The sequence below is a fragment of the Rhinolophus hipposideros genome, assembly GCF_964194185.1.
Source record: "Rhinolophus hipposideros genome assembly, chromosome: 10".
Taxonomy (NCBI): Eukaryota; Metazoa; Chordata; class Mammalia; order Chiroptera; family Rhinolophidae; genus Rhinolophus; species Rhinolophus hipposideros.
In genome coordinates, this window is record NC_138056.1 from 9075173 (window position 1) to 9089807 (window position 14635).

At 55.1% G+C, this 14635-nt stretch overlaps 1 protein-coding gene across 1 annotated transcript; it reads right to left on the bottom strand.

Moving 5' to 3' along the window:
* Window positions 1-787: 787 nt before the first annotated feature.
* Window positions 788-3038, bottom strand: LRRC10B (leucine rich repeat containing 10B). The gene has a single exon (XM_081063077.1). It carries the CDS (start codon window positions 2783-2785, stop codon window positions 1907-1909), a length of 879 nt encoding a protein of 292 aa, XP_080919203.1. The 5' UTR covers window positions 2786-3038; the 3' UTR covers window positions 788-1906.
* Between the last annotated feature and the right edge of the window lie 11597 nt (window positions 3039-14635).

Here is a 14635-nt window from a genome sequence, read left to right on the forward strand (position 1 = left end):
TCCTCCTAAACAAGGACACTGCCTCCAATATTCCCCATCCACCAGCTCTTTCTGTGCATTTGAAGGCCTTCTCTCTCACTTGCAAGCTAATGGCTCCAGACCATCCCCAACCTCCTCCTAACCCAGGCTCAGCCCAATGGCCAGCAGAGCTGATGGGCCAGGCTTGACCTTTGGGTCTTGTATGACATCAGTCCTGTTGCCATGGTAATGGTGGCCTGGCAGCATCGTCTCAGGGGAGATGAGCCTCTAGGCTTGAGACTTTACAATTTTCTTCCTTTCTTTAAATATTTGATTTTCCCCCCTAAACAGTGAGGGGAGAAAGTAATCCTATAACTGAATAAAAAGAGATGAAGAGACAGAAGAAAACAGAATAAGGAAGGAAAGAATAGAGTTACAGAGGGGAAGGAGGAGGGTCAGCCCAATGAAGAAATACAGAAAGTTCAGCCCAGCTTGAGGGAGATTCAAAAACATATTAAGAGTCAGGGACCTGAGAATTAAACTGGAGAAGCCCGAGGAAGTAGGGTGCAGTGGGAGACTGGGAAGCAGAGAGTAAGATACAGCAAGACCTGAGACCAGCTTTGAGCAGCCAAAGCCATTTGTGACTGAGGACAAGTGCTTGTTCCCCAGACAGAACCTAACAGTTGGCTGGGCCAGTTTAATGCAGAGTTGGGGCACATGGACAGAGGGCAGCGCCAGAGGGAGCCCAGGGTCCCCACAGCAATGGGACCCAGTGCTCCCAGGGCTTATAAATAAACAGGCATGTGGGAAATGCACATTCTTTCTCCAAGAAATGTAATTTATGTTTACAGCTCGTTTTTTTTTTCTTCCTAAAGAAAACACTACCATGTGGGGCGACTGCCCCTGACAGTGTCCCTGAGTGTCCCTGGCCCTGGCCCCCTCCTCCCATTATTGCTTGGATGGGAAAGATCTGGCTCTGGGAATTGCAGAGCGAGGCTCCACTCCTCACCCCCTTGAGGCTGTCCCTGGTGACGGAGTAGAGGCACACAGTGCTCGTCCCATGCCCCATGCCGTGCCAGCCACCCTGACTGTGCCCATTTAAGGGAATGGAGAGTGCAGGCAGTGGGAGAGGCACTGGGGCAGCCTCCCAGAGCACAGAGTCTCTCTCTTCAGTGCAGGAGGCCTAGAGGCACAGTGGCTTCTTTTCAAAATTGACAGTTGGAAGGATCAGGTTGTGGGTAGGGGAGCAGAGCCTTTCCCAGCAAGATTCCAGGCACAAGCTGGAAGAAGAGAACTGAATCAAAGACAGACGTGGAGATCCTGCCTCCTGAGCTCCCTTTCCCCACACAAATGTTAGGGCGCCTGGGGAGGGAGGTATGTACGATGAGCCCCGAAGGGGCAAGGGCAGCTGCGGTGTTAGGGCCCCAATCCGTTTCTCACTTCTGTCCTGGGCACCGGCCTCTCCAAGCCCCTACTCCTGGGCCAGGCCCTCATTCAAGAGCAGTCCTGCTTCACACCGGCATGCAGTCCACCCAGAGGTAGCAGCTCCTGCACCAGAAAAGGTGGGTCTAGCAGATCCAAACTCCAGGAGGAGGGAGGCTGCTGGCATCCTAGGCATCCGGCCCAGCCTAGGTGATGATTCTGCAGACAGTGGCGACCCTGGTTCCAAGGGGAAGCTGGCGCCACTACTGTGCTGTCAGCGATGCCATCAGGGACAGCACAGAGATACAGGGGACTGGATAGAGCCAGGACTTCTTGGTCTGATGACTGCCCAGAGACCATCCAGGAGGCAGTCTTCTTACTCCCCAAGAATGTCTGAAGATGGCCCCCAGGACTGCCTGTCCTCTGCAGCTCACCCAAAGACGCCCCTCCTCTGCCCACCGCTTCCAAAGACCTTCCCAGAGCACCTCCTCCCAGAGTGGCCGAGCCCATCACCCAGAGCACAGGCTCAGGTGCCCAGTCCTGGAGCGGCATCCAGGGCGCGGAGGCTGCCCCCGGGAGGCGCCAGAGCCCTGGAACCACCGCCCCCTATGAGCAGGTCTTCTTCCTCCTCGTCCTCAAAGGCCCGGGCCCGGCGCCGAGGGGGAGGCCGGGGGATGGGCTCGTCGCGCTCCGCCATGCGCTCGACGGCGCCCTCGCCCACGAGGAAGACAGTGTCTGCGACCCGCGGGGGACCAGTAACCGGGTTGTGGTCGTAGGAGAAGACGCGCAGGGAGCGCAGCGGGTGCAGGTCCGGAAAGCCGCCCAGGCGGTTGCGGTCCAGGTCGAGGATGTGCAGGCGGCCCATGCGCAGCAGCGCGGGCGGGAACACCTCGAAGCGGTTGCCGTAGAGCCAGAGGCCACGCAGGCCCGTCATGCGCGGCAGCTCGGCGGGCAGCGCGCGCAGCCGGTTGTCGCCCATCTGTAGCGACTGCAGCGCCACCAGGCGCAGCAGCGGCCGCGGGAAGCGCCGCAGGAAGTTGCCCTCGATCCAGAGGCAGCGCAGGCTCTGCAGCTGTGCGAAGTCGTTGGGCAGCGCCAGCAGCCGGTTGCCGCCCAGGTAGAGGCGAGTGAGGCGCGGCAGGCGACATAGGCCGTCGGGCAGGCGCTCGAGCTTGTTGAAGTCGAGGGCCAGGATGCGCAGCTCCCGCAGCTCCTCGATCTCCTCCGGCAGCTCTCGCAGCCCCGTGCCGCTCACGTACAGTTTCTCCAGGCGGCTCAGCGTGCAAACGGCGCTGGGCAGCCGCCGTAGCCGCTTCCCGCTCAGCTCCAGCTGCTGCTCGCCGTGGCGCAGCTGCTCCTCCGCGTCCGACGGCAGCTCGTCCAGAGTGGACTCGGCGATGCCCATGGTCACCGGCCCCAGCCGGGGCCGCCGCCGCCGTCCGGCATCGCTCCGACCTGGCGGCCCCCTGGTCTCCCCGACGGGGCCGAGGCCGCGCCGGCTCCGGGGCCCCCCGCCCCGGCCTGCCCCTGCGCCGGGAGGGGGGCCGTGCGGGGCCGCGAGGAGGCGCCCGCTTGGAGCCCGGCCGCCGCGCGCCGCTCTCCGCTGCCCTTCCTCGGGCCTCCCCCAGCTCCCTCCGCTGGTGGCCGACTGGATCGGTTTTGCGCTGACTCGCAACTAAGCGACACGTCGCCCTGGCAACCCCCGACGCGCGTGCGGCTGCCAATGAGGCGGAGGGAGGGAGGAGCGGGGCGGGGCCAAGGTGCGGCGGGTGCGGGGTCGGGGCACCCAGGCCGGCTCCGCGGCCGCCCAACAGACCCGCCCTGGAGCCAGCGCGAACCGAAAGAACCTAAGGTCCGCTCTTCACAAGCCAGGCTCTGTGCCAACACAGACCCGACGTTAGGTGCTGTCCACTCTTCGGTCACAACGAGCCGTTTCGGTGTGCTGTCGTATGCTCCCAGAGTGGCAAGTCCAAGAAGGGGACCGAGGACGGAGAAGACGCCGGCCCGCGACCCAGGACTCTGGACACGTGGGTCTCGAGGAGGGACTGAGGGTTGTGGTCACTGCCGGCCACTTACGTCCAGCGGCATGCGACCGGTCTTCCCGCTAGAATCACTTCAGGATTGTAACTCGGCACAGTGTTACTTTCTGGCCCATTTCAGGGTGGGTCACATCGGAGGATGTTCAGGAACTCGGGGCTTGGCTCCGTCCCCCTGCCTGCCCCGGACACGCTCATTACCCAACAGGTTCCTCGTTAGTGTAGTCACACCCCTATCTCCTGCTACGTCCCTCCTGCTATGCTCAAAGTCTGTGTGCTTGCAGCGGACAGAGGATTGGGACACGTGAGCGCCTTTGAGCACCAGCGACGCTGACCACTTTCATTCTGTGACTCTTCCTGTTGCGCATGCTCCCGCCAACAGCCCAGCCCTGTGCCCCTGCCTTCTCTCCTCCCATTCAGAGCCCTTCTGCCAAAGCTCCAGGCAGAAACACTGGCTCCCATTTATTGCCAGCCTGACGTGTGCCCAGCACTACTGAGAGCATTGCATTGAATTCTTGCGACATGCCTATGAGGTAGGTACCCTCATTACCCCAGTTTTAAAGATGGAGAAATGGAGGCTCTGAGACGTTTGGCTTGAGTGGGTGACTTACCCCGCTGGGTGATGAATGGCTAGGATTTGAAACCAGGGAGTGCGACTCTCCAGCCTGTGCTCTTAGCCATATACCACGCCAATAAGTGGAAATAATGATGACTCCACCTCTAGCAATGAATTTTCTCATAATGGAGCCTCTAACTCTCATGCCAGAACTACGAAGAAGGCATCGTTAGTCCCATATGAAAGATGAAGAAAGTGGCCCCAGAGGGATTAGGCACTTGCTTAAGGTTTCACAGTGAGTAGAGGTTACAGTTAGGGAGCAGAGTGTGCAGGCTCCATGCCTCCTCCGTGTGACCATGTAACTGGCTGAAGGAACAACCTCTGGGCAGCACCCTGCCCTCTGACCCACCCCCACTCCCATCTCCAGGGCAGCTGGAGAGGGCGGCTAGCTCAAGGACTGAGAGCAGTGGCCACTGCAACGTCAAGATAAGAACCACACCCCTTGCAATATAAGCTCCACAGGGCAGGCAACTTTATCTTTCTTGTGGCACACTGTAGGTATTCAATGAAAATGTTTAACATTTTAAAAAAGGGAGGCAAACTTTACATACAGTGAAATGCATAGATTGTAAGTGTACAGTATTATCACTTTTGACAAATGTGAACACCCATGTAATACGTATTTGGCCATATGTATATGGCAAAACAATGTATACACATTTTTAAAAAAATTTTTATTGGGGAGTATTGAGGAACAGTGTGTTTTTCCAGGGCTCATCAGCTCCAAGTCCAGTCGCCATTTTCTTTTTTTTTTTTTTTTAAGAAGACTTTATTAGGGAACAGTGTGTATTTTTCCAGGATTTTTTCCAAGTTGTTGTCCTTTCAATCTTAGTTGTGGAGGGCGCAGCTCAGCTCCAGGTCCAGTTGCAAGGGGCGAAGCCCACCATCCCTTGCGGGTGTCAAACCGGCAACCTTGTGGTTGAAAGGTCGTGCCCCAACCAACTGAGCCATCTGGCTGCCCCTGCAGCAGCTCGTTGTCTTCTGTCTAGCTATGGAGGGCGCAGCTCAGTGGCCCATGTGGGAATCAAACCAGCAACCCTGTTTTTCAGAGCTCACACTCTAACCAACTAAGCCATCCGGCCACCCTGTATATACATTCTAAGAAAGGAAAAAACTATATTAAAATTGTAATACTCAATATATACTGATAACAAAAGATGAATACAAGTCACGTTTGACTTCTGCAACAACACGAGGTGCTCAAAGTGGTTACCATCAGGGTCCAGACACTTCTGATTACAGCGAACTACTGCTTGAGCAACATTGACCAAAGTGTTAACATCTCTTAAAACGTGTGTACATTTTTTGGCACCTCTGGTATATATGATAAAGGAACGAAAGAACAGAGCAATAGCTGTTGTAATCGTGCAAGGGGTGTCATCGAGTGAACAGGGGACAGGGGACACAGAGGCAGGTATTGCTTTGAGCCAGGAACTAGCCCGGACCCCTGTCCTGGGATGGAGACGGACAAGATGCAAACAGAACTTCAGAACGAGGTAGAGGAGCCCAGACACAAGACCTGGGGTGTAGGAGGATTCTGAGCCCCAGCCAGAGGGGCTTCACGCTCCTTCCAGACCTCTCCTAAACCCCAATCCAACGCTCTCCTTTCTACTCATTTGGGAGAACTTCTTGGAAGTGCTGCCTCACACACCAGAAAGCTGAGGGAAGCCCAGCCAAGCTGACAGGATAAGGATAAGCATCTCCCCCACCCCACCCCCTGCTGCCCCTCAAGCAGTTCCCCCAAGGAAACATTCGCTGTGGAGGAGGAAGCCTAGCCAGCACCCCCCTCACCACATGCTTGGAGCTGACACTCCAGCACCAGGCGGCCCTCCTGGGCTCTGCCTGAATGGGCAAGAGTGACATGTGCCCTGCAACTCCAGCACCAGCCTGACAAAGCTTTCTAGGTTCCAGGGCACCGGGGACCAGCCCTCTTCTTTTTCTGAGTCTTTTTCTTGCTCTGGGTAGATTCTGTACCTTTGCCTCCCACCAGGTCCTTCTCAGTGGGTACAGGTAAAATGTGCTGGCATTCCAGGCCCACGCAGGCTGGCAGCGGGCAATCATGTTGATGAATCACGCTGGCACTGCGGGCTCCCAGCCCTTGTTGAGGCGTCACTAATGAATTAGCTTCACCCCCAGCACGAGGCCTCTCAGCCTTTCTCCACTCCCCAGGAAGGCAGGAAAACTGAAACCTGGGAAGGGGGAGCAAGGGAGGACAGTGGGTTTGCAGCTGCAGGAATGGGCCCAGACTCCAGCCATCCCCTCTGCCCATACACACACTGAAAAAATGCCCAAAGTCCGGGTCCCTCAGGCCCCCAGAAACAGTCCCCATTCCTAATCATAAGCTGTAACTGTCCTGCCCACCTCTAAATCTATATTTCTAAAGAAATTTTTGACATACAGAAAAGTACAAAGCTCTCTGTGCTAAACACCTCTGTGCCGTATCCAGCATTGACAATTGTAGACATTTAGTCATACTTGCTTTAAATCCACTTCTTTTGCATGAAAGGAGGAAAACAACACATGTAATATAGAGGTCTCCTTTGTCTCCACTCCTGTGTCCACACAGACCTCCCCCAGCCCTCACCATACAATGTTGTCCCGGCGCCCCTCTGGTTCCCCCTCTCCTCTTTAGGGCCAAGGGCCCCTGTGGCTGCTGACTCTTGAATAAGATCATGGAACGTTAGCCTCAGAGGTCCTTAGAGATCAAAGATTTGAGCCTATTAGACCCAGCCATGAAATGTCAGAACAGGGAGGGTGCTTAGCTCCGCTGGGAGAGCACAGATTCTGTCAACTGTCTGCAGGAAGTTAGGGACCCTTGTCCCAGAAAAAAACATGGAGGCAGAGGCTCACCCAATGACGTGCACACTTCCCACGGGTTCATGGTCACCCGGGGTCTACTGCAACTCCCTCATGTGGCAAAAAAGGAAAGTGACAACATCCTTCATGCCATGGCCCACTTCCCTTACCTGCTCCCCTCAGAACTCGGGATGTCGCCTTCATCCAGGTATTCATTCAACAAACATTAAGCCCCTACTGGTGTGCCTAGGCTCTGGGGATTACTATGAATGCGAACGTATTACCAGATCAAAAAAACCTGCCTTTGTGGGACTTGGGAGTGGAGATAATCAACAAAAGGCATTTCAGAGGGGGTCAGGCGATGGTCAGGTTGTGGAGGAAGTAAAGCAAGGAACAGAGAGGAGGAAGACTGAGGACTCCATCTGCAACGGAGTCGCTGGGAGGCCTTATTGACAGGATGGCATTTGAGCAAAGCTGGGAAGGAGGAGAGGAAGCAAGCCATGCACACAGGTGTCTGGAGGAAATGCATTCTAAGAGAGGGGATGGCTGGGCTGAGACCCTGGGGTGGGAGTGTGCCTGACGTCATGGAGCAGCAAGGGAGCATTGCCGAAAGGTCAGAGAGAGAAAGTAAGTGGGGGGAGGGGTAACTATCAAGGACCCGTGGCCTTTGTGAAGGCTTTGGCTTTGCCTGGGAGTGAGACATCATTCGAGAATTCGAACAGAAGAGTAACATTATCTGACACACATTTTAACAAGATCCCTTTGGCTGCAGCTGCAAGAAAGGGGTGTATATGTGTGTGTGTGTGTGTGTGTGTGTGTGTGAGTGTGTGTGTGTTGGGGGAAGGAATTTGTGTAACTTGTACCCCTCTCATCTCGGTCCTCTTCTACACATGATTATGGTTCTCATTTGCTGAGCACCTCCAGGTTATCTAATTTACCTTTCACCACAGCTTTGCTAGGCAGGTACTAAATTCCCCTGCTTTACAGATGAGAAAAATGGATTCAGAGAGGGTAAGTAGTTCGATCAAGGTTACATAGCTAGAAAGGGCCAAAGCCAGGATTCAAACCCAATCTATCTGGTTGCAAAGCCTGGACTTCTCCTATGGCTTATTGCCTCTCTCCACTGGGGGAAATTGAAGAAACTATGCAGGAGGTCCAAATGCTTGCCCCCATCCTGCAAACAGCAAAAAGATTTCCAGGACTGCCCCACCTGGACATTTTGATCCCAGGTCTCGGGGCTCAGTGTGTTTGCCCCACTGGGGGCATCCTAGAACCCACAGGGCAAGCCTAAGAACCCTAATATAAGCTCAAGAGGGCAGAGCAAAGAGGCCCCCAAGTCCAGAGGTAATCTAAGGCTGTGACCGGGGCCCAGGGTTTGCTTATTAGCAAATACCAGGCAATGACTGGCCCACCATTGGCTCAGAGTCCATCATTCGATAGCCAAACTCATGAGGCTAGATTAGCCACTGCCATCATGCTCCTCAGATACACCCTAGGGATCACATTCCCCTGAAACCAGAGCTCTGAGATTGACCTGCCTGGTCTGTTGAAAGTTGAGAGTCCTCCCCTATCCCTCCCAGGGACATGACACCTGGAACAACAGGGGCCAAGGAAGTAAAGCTGATTTGGTGCCCAGGCACGTAGCTCAATACCATGGAGGGGAACCTGACCATTGTAATGGCTTCTGGGAGGCCTCCACGTTCCCAAAATGTATTCTGAGCATGACTCCTTCCTCCTGGAAGAGACTACAGGGGTCATGGCAGGCAGCTGTCCGCAAGTTTGTACCTTCCTAGATCTGTGACGAGCTTCAAGTCGGACCTTCTCACCCCCGGGGCTACTGCACTGCACCCATTTAAGACCTACGTGTTTCTCCCACAGATTCCCTGGGGCCATCTGTTCCACTTGAGCTACTCTTTGAACCTTGATTCTCACATCTAAAGAATGAATCTGAACGGGGCTAGGGTGAGGTGAGCAAGGCACTCGCCCCAGGCACAAAATTTAAGGAGGGGCCCAAAAACTCAGTAATCAAGGTAAATAATCGTTTAATGCAATAAAGACCAGAATCAGTGCCAGTGCTCTAATGAACTATATTGGAGCCGGTGGCAAAAGGAAAAATCAGTAGTCTAATCCTGTCTGTATTTAAAATTTTGATATTTTGTTCATCTGTTCATTATGGATTCTTTTGCATTAATTTTGATTTTTAAAATGATGGCATGAAACTATTATTTGTCCAAATTACTCAGTTTTTTGACACTTCAAATTTTGTGCCTGGGAAAGTGCCTCAGCCACCTCGTCCTGGTCCCAGCCCTGGAATGGGTGCACTCACTCTCCCCAGGAAGGATTGTCATGAGGCATCAGTGAGATAATAGGGAGCTGGGTATTGTCATTGTGAGATACTCACATATTCTGGTATCCATTCCCCTCTATTGAGATGTTAAATTGACATCCTATATTCTCACTCTCCAAGGGAAACTCAGAACAAAGAGTCCAATCCTTGGCTTTGAATTGCAACAGAGGCTTTGAATCCCAGACTTGAGACTAGCCTTGCAAGCGTGGGGTTTTGAGAGAGAAATCTTTTTTGTAGGTCCAAAAGCTTGGCTTTGAACTTAAAGAGCAGGAAGTTGATGCTGTAAGCCCCGAAGTGGGGAAGCACGTGTCATCCCGGAAACCAGGATCCCATCCAAAAGGAGATAAAGGCTCATCTAGCAGGTGGGAGAGAAGGGGCAGAGCAGCATTCCTAAACATGGATGCCGCCTACAAAGGAGTCCCTGGCCCCCCTGTCTGGGCTGAACCTGAGGGTGGCATGAAAAAGTCCCAGGTATATTTGGGGGACGCCAGGGCAGAGGAGACCTGCACTTCCTTACCAGGTGTGGCCTGAGGACACAACAGGCCTCCCACAAGCCCCCCACCCTCCACCTTTCTGGAGAAGCCTCAGCAGAGTCAAAAGGGAGGTGAGCTAGCCCTTCTGCTGAATCCTCTACACAGCCCTGTGTCATGAGGGGGAGCATCCAGAAGTTTCTGCACCTCCAAAATGAGCAAGGTGTGGCTGACGGCCGGCTGATAGACTGTGCAACCCACAATGGAACCGTGTCCAAGGGGCCCCGTTTCATCAGGGACCTCGTGGATTGGTAAACCATTGGGATTGAGGAAGGGCATCTTTTCCCATGTCCCACCCAGGGCCCTTCAGGGCCAGTAGTGTCCCTGCAGGTGTGTAAGGCGCTAGCTCACAGGAGACACTCCACAAGTGCTCACTGCCTTCTTGTTGGCAACCCACATGTGAAGGACACTCCAACTCTTTGGGCTGCCCAGCGTTCTCCTAAGTTGGAGAATTCCAACTGCCTTACAAAACAGAACCCACAAGTCCCACTGTGGAAGCTGAAAACGCGGGGAACTGACCTCCCCAGCTTCCTTCGCAAGTTGGGTGCAGGCATGTGACCTGGAAGCCACCCATCACAAGCATCCACCCCTGATTTTGAATCGGAAGTGAGAAATGCAGAGCAAAAGGGATGGTGCAGATTCTCTTCTGAAGATGGGTGGGGGAGTAGCAGCAGAAGCGGTGTCCAGTGCCCAGCAATGGGTGAGGCATGCTGTCACCATGGGCTCAGACCCATGGGGCAGTCTGGACCCACTTTTCGGCTGGGTAACCTCTAAGCTTTGTTCTCAGGTCCACCTGAAGATTCTGCGAGCTCTGAAATCTTAATAAATTCCTCTTCTCAGATTAGCTAACGTTGGCTGCTGTAGCTTGCAAAGAGCTCTCCTTGACTGCTGCCTGCCCACGTGGCCAGACTCCAGCCCACGATCATTAAGAAAGTCACATGATCATAGTGGAGGAACCACTGCCCCATGGCCCCAGAGCCGTTACTGTCACACCCAGGAGTCCCCACACTGCCACATGCCCCAGATGTGCTCAGGAATAAGTTTGCCCATGTTCTTCAGTGCTAGCCTTCTGCCCACCAGGAGAATGTAGCCTTGCTGCAAAGTCTTACTATAGGGACCTAACGGGGCCATATGGTCACACCATGTCGTTGGGCCCATAGCAAGGCTGCTTGGGCCCAGAGCCTCATAAAGGCTTTCCTGAACACAATTCCTTCAGCATCTCACCCAACCTTTCTCTCTAAGGTACAGTGAGCGAGCGAGATGGATGCCCTTCTGGCTGATCTCTACCTGGGACCTCTGAAGACACACACACACAACACGCACACGCAAGCACACGAACACACTCACATTCACATACCTTTTCTTCAGCAAAAGAACGGAAGTCCCCACTTCTGCCCACCAGAGGCCCCAGTTCAGTGATGTGATGGGAAAGGCCTATACTCAGAGCAGAGAGGCCCAAGCGTGTCTGAACAACCAGTGGCTTGGGGAGTTTGCTTCATCTCTCTGGCTCAGGCTGACCTGGTCTCACAAAGGTCCTTCCAGGGTCAAGTTTTACAACTCAAAGAATTTTCTTGGTAGAGCCCTGTCTCTAGTAGTGTCTTCAGAAGCAAGGAGTATTGGGATGCCTGGGACGCCCCACAGACCTTCCTCTGACCTTGATCAGAGGCCCTGGCTGGCAGTTTCCCGGGTCTGATTCCTCCTCTGTCCTTGCATATTTGACTGTTCAGGGAACATTTCCTCGGGAATGGGTGGCCCTCCAGATGGTCAGAGAGGAAATGAGGGACCGGGTTCCGAGTTTCAGGCCCTCCATCTGTCTCCATGTAGCCCACCCACCGTCTTGCAGCCTCCCCGTGCTGGGCTTCTCGCCATCCCCCACCCCCGGTCTCCAGTTCCCACGGACAGATGCCTTTTCCCAGCTGGCCAGCTGTCAAGCCCATGAGCTGGTGGCTCTGCATGTCACCACGTGACCTAGGCCAGATGGTACCTGTCAACATCAGCTGCCGCAGTGCCATGACGCGTAGTAGCCTCACACATGTCTGCTTGCATCAGAATAGGGGCCCGATTGTGTGGCACCCAACGTCTGTTCCTATTCTGCTGTCCCATCAGCACTCGGGGCTCCACACCCACACATCAGTGCCGTCAGCGCAGCACCCACCCGTGTCCCCAAACTTCCCCCAGAGGGAGGCCCTCTGTGTTCTTGCTGAAAAGATGAAGGCCCACGGAAAATTCCCAGTACCTGGCAGGCTGTGGGGGCTTAATAAAGGCTAATCATCGTCATTGTACCTCTCAGAATGGTTCCTAAAATATCTGTGGGGAGGGCAGGAAGCTTTCGGCAGCAGCTACGATTGGCACCCACTGGAAAGAGTGACTCTCCTAAACCCCCAAAACCTGGTTTGCAGGTGAGGGGAGAGGCAGGCAGCAGCCAGGAGAGCCAGGCAGAAGTTGGCCTCAGGGACAGGGTGGGGCCTGGCCCCCTTGAGAGGCAGCCGAGGCCTCCAGGTAAGGCCGTACAGGTGAATCACCACCCTGGCTCTCCCAGACAAGAGGGGACCTGCTCCCAGAGAAGGGTCCTGAGGGGGCCTGTCCAGGGCCAAGCAGGAGGAGACAAAGGCAGACCTTGTGACTCTCTGCAGTGTGAACTTGCCCAGCTCCACGCTCCTACCTAGGCCTCTGTTTCCTCTGCTCCAGCATCAAGGCAGCTAGCTGAGCGCTCTCTACGTCATTTACTATCATTTAGCCCCCGAGGTGGGTACTGCCGTTAGCTTCAGCTCAGAATACTCAGGTGACCTCCGCAGCTGGTAGGAGGAGGCAGCCTCGGGGTGTGGAGTGCTAGGATCCGAACCCAGGCAGTCTGACTCTAGAGCTCAGGCCTGCACAGCTCCACTCTGCTACAGCCTGAGCTCAGGCGGGTGCTGGCTGGGGCCAGACCGAAGTCTCCGTTCTCAGAGCGGGGAGGGGACAGGTGCCCTGACAATGCAGGCACGACATCAGCATCCACACTCACCTGATAGCACAGAGGGGGAGTGACGGCAAAAGCCAGTCCTTCTGACAGAGTTTCAGTAACCTGAGTAGCCACAGGTGAGACGTGTCCACCCCTCCTGCCTGGCCATGCAGAGAAGGCTGCGGACACTGACCCTACTGTGGCCTTGGGGCCAACCAGGGCTCAAGGCTGGAATGTGAGGCCCTCAGGCCACTGCAGAGGAGTTTGATTGGGTTCGGTCAAAAGCTAGGCACACTGTGAGGGGAGCACATGCAGAGAGAGAAGGGGTGGCCTTGGCACCACAGGGTGGTGCCAAGGGGCCACAGTCCCAAAGGGCCACAGCCATGGCTTCCAGGAGAGAGTGGTGGGGCACAGCAGGGTCTTAGCTGCCAGCCTGCACAGATGAAGGGAGCCTGGTTCACTGCCATCTTGGGGCCAGGGTAGGTGACACCCAAAAGCCCACATCTGGTGCCCCTGCTGGCAGGCACCGTTCGTTCGTGCATTCATTTATTCATTCATTCACTCAGCTAATATTTACCGAGGGCCTACAGATGTGCCAGTCACTGTCCTGGACTTCGGAGTTTCGGCTTTGAACAAGACAGATGTGGTCTGTAACCCTGTTGAGTTTCATAATCAAGGAGGGGAACAGAGAAAGCTCCTTAACATGGCCGTCAAGGTCACTAAAACCTGGCCAACCCGCCTTTCACAAGGGGCTGCCCACCTCTCAGCCACACGCACTCTCCACCCCCTTCTGACCAAGCCTTGGGCTGGTCCCTCCTCTGTGTCCTTGCCCACAACCTTGCCTCCCTCAGTGCCCCAAACTGGTCATTCTGCCCATTTAATTCAGTCTGCCGCACCTCCCCTCCCCCACGGGGCCTGCCCTGCAATAACTCAGTGGGTAGGCAAAGGTCAGGAAGCTGACGTACCCGAGGGTCCACTCCCCTCCCACCAGCTACTGCCACTCTGGGCTCCCTCTCCACGTCTCACCCCCACCCATAGTGCTCACTGGCTGTGTGACCTGCGGTGAGTGGCTCCACCTTTCACATCTGTGTTCTCATCTGGGAGATGGGAAATCCAGGCCCTGCACCAGGTGGGGACTCCAGAACCCCCCAGGTTTGGTGTTGGCCCCTCCTAGGTCCCCTTACTGCCACCCTGAGCCCTGGGCCACTCTGTCCTCACACAGCCCCTTGGGCTGGGGCCCAGGACCCAAACAGGGAGGCCAGGATGGGCTGCCCGGAGAGAGGCTGCAGAGGAGAAAGCAGGGGCTAAGGGATCACAGAGGTGCTGCTCGGCCCCCTCCCCTTGGGTGGCATCTGCAGCTCAGCTCCGGAAACAGGGTGAAGCAACCCCAGCTCACTTGAGCCGGAAGCTGGGTGCAGGGCAATGGGGGAGGGGCAGGTGGTGGAAAGAGGGTACAATCAGGCTCTAGTGTCCCCGACACTGTATCTGCTGTTGAGCCAGAGAAAGGGAGGGTAAGCAGGAAACATGAGCTGTAAGGGGACCGTATTGGGGAGGAAATGGAAAAGTGGAGCGGTGTGTGTGCGTGTGTGTGTGTGTGTGCGTGTGTCCTATAAGTCTCTGTCCATCCATTTTGGAGTGTCTGTGTCTGTATCTATGCGTGTTGATGTGTCAGTAGGTCTGCCTATGTGTGTGTCTGTGTCTGCCTGGAGAAGCATCTTGGGTGTTTATGTGAAGAACCATGTGTACATGTTTGTTTCCATGTGTGTCTGTGTGTGGTTGTTAGTGAGCCTATGTATACGGTATGTGTTTGCACATGCGTGTCTTCAGGGGTCTGTGTGCTTGTATTTGTGTGTGCTTTGGGGGGGGGGGTGTGACTGTGGGTGGGAGGGGCTGGCTGACCCTCCCCCACCTCACTGTGGCCAGCTCAGGTGGCAAACCTCTAGTTTGGTGAGTGACCCCTATTGCTGGGGGTCATGGACCAGCAGGCCC

Bases quoted from the DNA above. Each gene is read 5' to 3' on its own strand.
- LRRC10B (XM_081063077.1), bottom strand. From the start codon at position 2,785: ATGGGCATCGCCGAGTCCACTCTGGACGAGCTGCCGTCGGACGCGGAG.